The sequence below is a fragment of the Lactuca saligna genome, chromosome 8 (assembly GCF_052625555.1).
Source record: "Lactuca saligna cultivar CGN05327 chromosome 8, ASM5262555v1, whole genome shotgun sequence".
Taxonomy (NCBI): domain Eukaryota; kingdom Viridiplantae; phylum Streptophyta; class Magnoliopsida; order Asterales; family Asteraceae; genus Lactuca; species Lactuca saligna.
The window spans coordinates 130,738,158-130,746,253 of record NC_136424.1 but is presented as its reverse complement, the minus strand read 5'-3'; the positions used below and the strand labels follow the sequence as shown (position 1 = coordinate 130,746,253).

Here is an 8,096-nt window from a genome sequence, read left to right as displayed (position 1 = left end):
GTTAGGGGACATTTTGATGGATATATTAAGAGGGACAAATAAGTACCTATGTTGTGTGTTCTTAGGGGATTTGGTTTCGGTGCCAGGAAAGATAATGGGTGCTCTCTACTAGATTTTGGTATGAAATACGATATGGTGACCGTCAACTCCTTCTTTAGAATAAGGGATGGTTATTTGATTACCTTTCGATGGGAGGGGGACACAACACCAGATCAACAACCTTCTTGTTGTTGCAGATACAGAATCTTAGGGTATACAAAGATTGCATGGTGATACTAGGTGTCACATGTACATTGCAACAAAGATTATTAATGATGCATCTCCTCCTGAGAATGAGGGTTAAAGGAAGTACTAATGATTTTTTAATTTTAGAAAAACTTGAATGAGGCAACAACTAAGGCCTTTATGAGTAGGGTAGTTTTTGAGGTGGAAGGTTATATTGGCCTTGCAAAAAGTGCATATTATTTATGGAATAATATGGACAAATCTATCATAGAGGTAGCTATAGAGACTCTTGGGATGTCTTTAGAAAAGTTGAAAGATCATAGAGAATATGATAGCAGAGTGAAGAGGTCCAAGCAAAGGTCAAAATTAAACATGCTCGCTTTAAGGAGTTTCTAGAGTCTAGTAAGGGAGAATAAAGACGCAAGGTGAAAGAAAGATACAAAGAGGTCAGTCATGAGGAGAAGAAATCTATAGTTACAGAGAAGATTGGACACAAAAGAAAGGGAGCATGGAATCTAAACGCTAGCTAAATTGCTAGAAAGAAGATATAGACTTATGGAATGTTAGTTATATTAAGGATGACAATGACCAAGTTCTAGTAAATGGTGAGGATATTTAGAGGAAATGGGGTACATGTTTTCATTATTTATATAACGATGGTTCTTTGATTGTGAAGAACAGGATTATAGAAGACGTTTTGGGGAGGTGCCAAACTAAAGGAGAAGGTTCTTACTTACGGATTAGTATTGCTTATGGATTAGTATGGTGGAAGTGATAATGACTTTGAGGAAGATGGGGCAGAACAAAGTTGTATCAAATACCTATTAATATATGCCAATGTAGGAAGGAGTTAGGTGAGTACTATGATCTCAATCTATAAGAATAAAGGTGAAGCCTAAAGCCGCAAGAACTGTAGAGGTAAAGGTAACTTATTCAGACAATGAAACTGGAAGATATATGATAACATTCCATAAGAGACGATTTTAAGGACATTGGAAACTAAAGGGGCCCTCGTTAGTCACATCGTAGCTATTCTTGATATGTATTGTCAATCTACTACATATGTTCGACCCGTGTTGGAGACACGATATCATTTTTTATGGAACTTGGGCTCCATAGGGTTTAGCCATCAACATGTATATAGACGAGATATCTTGCAAGTTCCTAGTAGACCTGGCAATCCATGTCTGCATGTCATGTATTCTTGTCAGACACAAATTTACATAACACAAACTTATTAAACACAAACACGACACGAATTATAAAACGTATTTGGGATATCAAACGTGAACATGACACGTAAAAAATTTATGTGACATGACACGACACGAATAGATACGCTTTTTAGTCGTGTTATAAGAAAACATGAAAAAACATGAATATACACGTTTTTAATGGTTTTTTTAGCTAGGACTATAAACTAATTATTGACTTTTATGAAATTGGACTCTAATATATTATAAGTATAAAATTTAACCTTAAAGTATATATGTGTATATACGTGTTTGTATGTGTCACGTGTCAACATGAATTTGTATCGTGTCTTATACGTGTCTAAATAGGTAAATTCGTGTTCGACACGTATAAGACACGAAATACGAAATTAAAATACATGTCAGACACGAATAAACACTAAACACGAATTTCTAAAACACATACACGAAAAACTCGCATCATGTCCGTGTCTTGTTAATCGTGTCGTGTATCAAATTGTCGGGTCTAGTTCCGAGGGGAGTGTTTTGATGTATGCTTTTGCTAATGACATTTTTTTGGTGGTTGTGTCCAGGGTTGAGTTGAATGCTCGGTTGGAAACATAGATGGCAACATAAGAATAAAAAGGGCTACAAATCAACACCCTTAAAACAAAAGGTATCTTTGGTGTGATTTGAACGGAGAGAGGTAGGGTGAAAGAGTAGATGTAAGCTTAAGGAAGCAAACTTTTAACGGTGACATCTTGTTAGTTAAATTGAAGAAGAAAATAGTTTATAGGATAGTTGTTACGCATGTCATATTCTATGAATTTTAATATTGGCCGACTAAAACCCACGAGAGGAAGATGAAATTAGTATAAACAAGGATGTTGAGGTAGATTTGCTTTAAAACGTTGTTGAATAGAATACCAAATGCGATTAAAAAAAGTCATTAGGAGTAGCACATATAACCGAAAATTGAAGGAATTGCGAAAGAGATGCATGGACATGATGACATGATTACTATTCTTTCATACAGATAAAAGTAGTATTAAAGAATGTATTATAGAACATTTTGACCGGTAAGATGAAACAAACACACCCAACATGTATCTATACCAAGAAAAATATCTATACCGAGAAAAAAAAAAAGTCTCGAACAACTATTACAAAAAACAAAAAAAGCAAAAAATGGCATTCCTATAAACATTCGGAATGAGAAACCATGTCATGGAATCTTAAATGCAAAATTTAAATATAGTAGTTTCCATAGACATGAAGAATCGATAATCAACGGCAACTAAAGAAGAAAGATAACATTATATTTTCCATAAACATTCAAAATGAGAAACTGAATCCATAAAACATCTAAAACCCACGAGTTCTTTCACCCAAAAACAAAACTGCGATCAAAATCTCAAAGCCAAAAAGAATATTCCTTAAGCACGAATGCCCCTATTCAGACTCACCATACGTGTAGACCCATCCATCTGACCACCTCTAACCACCGAACTCCGCCCCCCTCCCCCACCATAACCACCATCATGATACCTTGACCCCTGATACCCACTCCCCCCTCTCGATTGATTCCTTTGATACCCCTGTCCCGGCCCAAACACCCTCCCACCACCGCCATACCCCGCCCTTCCACCACCCCCACTCCCCACCCTTCCACCATACCCCATATTCCCTTCCCACTTGTTACCACCAGCCACCGCCGCATAATCCTGCCCCTCCCGCCTCCTCGCCGGCAAACCCTCCAACCCACCGCCACCCAACCTCACCTCCACCGCCCTCTCGTTACTTTCCGCCAACACCGCCACCTTCTCAATAAACTGAAACGCCAAACCCTGAACCCTACTATGATCCACCTCATGGAACACAATACACTCACTCGGCTGATCCCAGCTGGCACGCAACTCATCATTAATCATCATTTTGCTGACTGTACAACGAGTTTGACCACTCGAAAGGTCAAACATCTCCGATAGCTGGTCAAGTCTTACTGTTTCATAACACGAAGAGTAGGTGAAAAGATACGTGCGTAAAGCTTCTTCTTTGATTTTGTCTTGTAACATTTCTAGAATGTTTTTGCGGTTTTTAAGGAGCCGCCAGACATCAAGGGAGTTGATGACGTCAAATGATTTTTGGAAGTCGCCTTTTGTGAGGGCCCGCGTGGCGGCCATGACGTGGTCCCGGACGTTTTCTGGTGGTCCGGTGAATGTCTGCCGCTCGCTGACTTCCAGCAGGCGGCGGAGGGTTTTGCTGATGACTTTCCGGCGGGCGTCGTGGGTGTTGGCCGCCATGTTTGGGACTTCTAGAAGCATTGCGCAGATTAAGTGCACAGCTTCTAGAAGCTCCAGGTTGATGTGCATGTGGTATGGCATCTGTCTTCTCCTTTCCAGTCGTTCCTGTAAGGGCAAAATCATCATTTTACATGCATTTAATTGTTATTAACAAACAGTGCTTAAGTTTAAAATCATAGCTACTGTATTTTATCTTTCTTTTTTGCACTTTTGGTCCCTGTAGTTTTCAAATAGACAAAATGAAAGAGATGGTTCCTGTGTGAGAAAAAAATTATAAAAACGGTCCTTTTTGTAACAAAATTATGGAAATGATCTCTGTATAAGACAAAATTACAGAAATGGTCCCTCTGTAGTGAATACACAAAGTTACAGAATTGGTCCCTATTAAGAAAAAGCTACAGAAAGGGTCACTGTGTAACAAAGGTCCAGAAATGGTCTGTGTGTAACAAAGTTACAGAAATGGTCCCCGTGCAAGAGGAAATTACTGAAATGGTCCTTATTTGTAAGAAAATTAAAAATGGTCCCAGAAATGGTCCGTGTAACAAAGTTACAGAAAGGGTCCCTGTGCAAGACAGAATTACTGAAATGGTCCCTATGTGTAACACAAAATTAAAAAAGGGTCCCTGTGTAACAAAATTACAGAAATTGTCCCTCTTGCCACAACTGACGGTCTTAAAACCCTAATTAGTTACATTTGAATGTTTGATTATAAAGCTGTGAAATAAGGTCCAAAAAAGAAAAAGAATTGTTTTGAGAAGTGAGAAGAAATTAAAAAAACATCTAAGCACAGGGACCAAAAATGTAATTTACTCATAAAGGGAGAAAACTGTAGAGAAATTACCTGTTCAGGAGTCTTCTCATGATAGCGACTTTGAGACACACCTTGAGCAAGCAATTCTTTGACTCTCCCACCAGAGTACAATTCAGAAAGACATCCATGCCCTTCAGCAATAAGTCCAGCTCTAAATGCACAAAGCCCAAGTTGAGCCATGGATCTATTAAACAATATCTGAGTTGAAATATCCATGTGCTGAACATTATCCTGCAAGTGACTCATAAGCAACAAATCTCTCGCAATTGAAAACTCATCCAAAATGGCATGATGGTAAATATCACATAACATGGCACGTGCTTTCGTCCTTTCATCTCCATGTTTATAAATATGAGAAACACATGAATCCATCAATTCCCTACTACTTTCAGGAAAACTCGGCTTTCTTGACACAATTTCAGGAGTTGTCACAAATGAAATTGGACCCTGACCCTGAACCTGACCCATAGCTTTTGGCTCTTCTTCATTCTCTAAATCTTGTTCAGAGAGTTTTCGCATAGCATCATATACTTCTTGTGGTTTGTAATAAACAAGTTCAACAACTCTTAATCCTACTTTAGCTGAAGCTTTGTGATCCCCAACACGTTCTAAATAATCCCCGATGTTTTGAGCAAGAACAAAAAACAAAGGCTCATCTTGGAGTCTTTCAACATACTCACGTGTATGTGGATCAATGCATTGTAAGCTTTTAAAGAATTCAACATCTACTTTTTCAAGAAAGGCTGCAAGGTTACCCCATATACGAATAGTCCCATCAAAGTCTGTTCCTTTTTGGGTCTCGTTTTCTTCAGGTTCAACTGAATCATCAACTAGAATGTTTGGATATTGGGCTAGAATATCAAGGATTACTAGAAGATTCTGGACACATTTCTTCCATACATTGATTGGCATGTGTCCACTCAAACCTGGGTTGACATCGAATTGTGCAGATACAACACTGAATAGGATTTCTAGCTTTTGTGCAGGGGTTTTAGCTACCCTGGTCAAGAAAGTCAACTGCTCAACAAGTTCGAGTCTTCCTGTTCCTTTTCTTCCACGAGCTGCAACGATTTCTTTAAACTTTTTGTTGACTGTTTCCCATGTGACTTGGTTTGGATCTTTGAACTGTTTCTCCATTAACTTATCTTTCTTATTCATCTTTTTCTCCCAACCAGGTTCGTCTTCTTCCTCTTCTTCATCTTCATCGTCCCCAGATTCTGATTCTGATTCTGCATTTGTTGGGTCATCAATCTCAGAACCAGATTCATCTTCATCTTCTTCCTCAGACTCCTCTTCTACATCCTCTTGATCTTCAAAGCTTTCGGGTGTCTCTCTACACTTATTAATCAACTCCTCATACTGCTTATTGTTCTTCTTAAGTTTCTGCTTCATTGAATTCAAAGCTTTGGCGTTGCTACTACTCATCTTCTTCTTTGCCTCCTTGTTTGCCATGGCTTGATTCAAGAAGTCTTCTAACATGACTAAAGCTTTGACATAGTTGTTAGGGACCTTATCAGATTCTGTAACTCTCATGACTTTTTCAAGCTGCCTGTTGATCTTGTCGAAGCTCTCTTGAAGACTCACCCAGTCGTTAATCTTCATTGCATTCTTCATCTGATCAATAGTTGCAGACAACTCCTCAAATCGTTTGTCTTTTGCAGATTTGATAACACGCTTATGACTATCTCCATCTTCACTATCACTATCACTATTGTCAAGATATTTGTTAGCGCCAGGAGCACTGATAGCAGCTTCTTGCCCCTCGTTAACATCATCCTGTTCTGAATCAGTAACTTCATCTTCAGTGTCACTATCGCCCTGTGGAAATATAAAGTAATGAGATCACATTATCAAATTTCAACAACCACACGAACGCAACAATGAGACTGTTTCTTTAGTAAGCTTTTGATTCACGAATAAAAATCATTGACAAGAAAATCACTATCCAGTGGCAAACAAACCTGATTACTCCAAAATTTTGACGCCATTTTCTTATCTCGCAGATTAGCAAATCACAAATCCAAGTATAACCGAAACTGCACGATAAGACATTTGAAATTACATATTGTTACAAAACTTTAAGAAAAAATTTACGACCAAATGCCAAAATTACAGATCTACAACAAAACACAGAAAAATACATCGAATTTCTTTGTATTTAATAATGCAGCAATAAATAGTACAAGAGAGCAGAGAGAGATGTGCAATACGGCACCTGAAAGAGTGAAAAGGCAGATGATGGCCGTAGGAGAATGGAGGGAGAATGCTCTTCCGAGTTGCGTCGGCGATTCCGGCGATTTTAGGTTTTTATTAAGGGGGGAAAGATGACAGTTAATTGATTTGATCTGATATTCTGATTGGGCCCAAGTTTTGGGAAATATGTTATTATCAGGTTTAAATTGGGCTAAATTCGAATTTTGATTGGGGCCCAAGTTTCTGGAAAAATATTATATCCTCCTTCATCCATGGCATTTCTCCATATACTTCTCTTTTGTTTTCTTTATCATCTTAAAAACTCATTTCATATAATTTATATTTTTGGTGTTTTTGGTTTTATTATTATTATTATTATTATTATTATTATTATTATTATTATTATTATTTTAAATAATTGATTTGATTTGATGTCTCTTTATTAGTCTAAATGAAAGAAAAAAAATCCGAACGGAAAAAAATAATATATGAATAGTCTAAACGGAATATAACACAGAGATAGTCGGAACGGAAAAAATAACACAAAGATAATCAGAATGAAAAAAAAATAACATGAGGATAATAGAATGGAAAAATAATAAATGGATAGCCCGAACGAAAAAATAACATAGTGATAGTTTGAATGAAAAAAAATAATGCAAAAATAGTGCGATCAATTTTTTTAATAATAATAATAATAATAATAATAATAATAATAATAATAATGTGTATTTATTAAAAAGATTAAAAATAACAAAAAAAAACAACAACAAAAAACAAAAAAAATAATAGTAAAAAAAATTAAAAACAAAAAAACAAAAGGTAAGGTATAAATAGGAATCGTGGAGGTGCCCGAAAAAACCGCTTATCAAATATATACTCTTTATGTGTCTCATTAATCTAATTGTTTTCTTTTTTTAGTTGGTTTATTAATAAAAATAACTTATTTAAAGTGTTAGATGATACATAATTTAAATTTTCCAATAATGAAGTCAACATTTTTATATAATTTAATACTAGTGAATTATTTATAAATTATATTAATAAAAAATTAGCAACAAAAATATATTATCCCTACACGTTTACATATATAGTTTGTTGATTTTCTCTATCTATATTTTCTTCTTACATATTTTCCTTACATATCTTAAATTATGATATGTAGCATATTTAATGAAAATAGTTATATTTTTATACATTGATAAATGTTGTCATTTAAAAAGAATAAAAGAATATGTAAGAAAAAATGTTGAAATATTTAAGTTATCTTTTTACCTATATACTTTCTACCAAAGGGCTTCTTACCTAGCAGTATCTAGTGTTTTCCTCTCTTATTGAGGTTAAGGGTTCAAATCTTGTCATGAACATATG

At 36.0% G+C, this 8,096-nt stretch overlaps 1 protein-coding gene across 1 annotated transcript; it reads right to left on the bottom strand.

The window, feature by feature from the left end:
- Positions 1 to 2,705: 2,705 nt before the first annotated feature.
- On the bottom strand, positions 2,706 to 6,887 carry LOC145009223 (eukaryotic translation initiation factor 3 subunit C-like). The gene is made up of 4 exons (XM_078967916.1): positions 6,748 to 6,887; positions 6,494 to 6,568; positions 4,563 to 6,350; positions 2,706 to 3,826 (listed from the first exon to the last, which is right to left on the bottom strand). The coding sequence occupies exons 2-4, from the start codon at positions 6,518 to 6,520 to the stop codon at positions 2,855 to 2,857; spliced, it is 2,787 nt and encodes a 928-aa protein (XP_078824042.1). The 5' UTR covers positions 6,521 to 6,568; positions 6,748 to 6,887; the 3' UTR covers positions 2,706 to 2,854.
- Between the last annotated feature and the right edge of the window lie 1,209 nt (positions 6,888 to 8,096).

Excerpts from the sequence above, each read along its gene's own strand:
- LOC145009223 (XM_078967916.1), bottom strand. The coding sequence starts at position 6,520 with ATGGCGTCAAAATTTTGGAGTAATCAG. Across the intron at positions 6,351-6,493 it reads CAAAATTTTGGAGTAATCAG|GGCGATAGTGACACTGAAGA; the intron begins GTTTGTTTGCCA and ends ATATTTCCACAG. Across the intron at positions 3,827-4,562 it reads ATGAGAAGACTCCTGAACAG|GAACGACTGGAAAGGAGAAG; the intron begins GTAATTTCTCTA and ends TTGCCCTTACAG.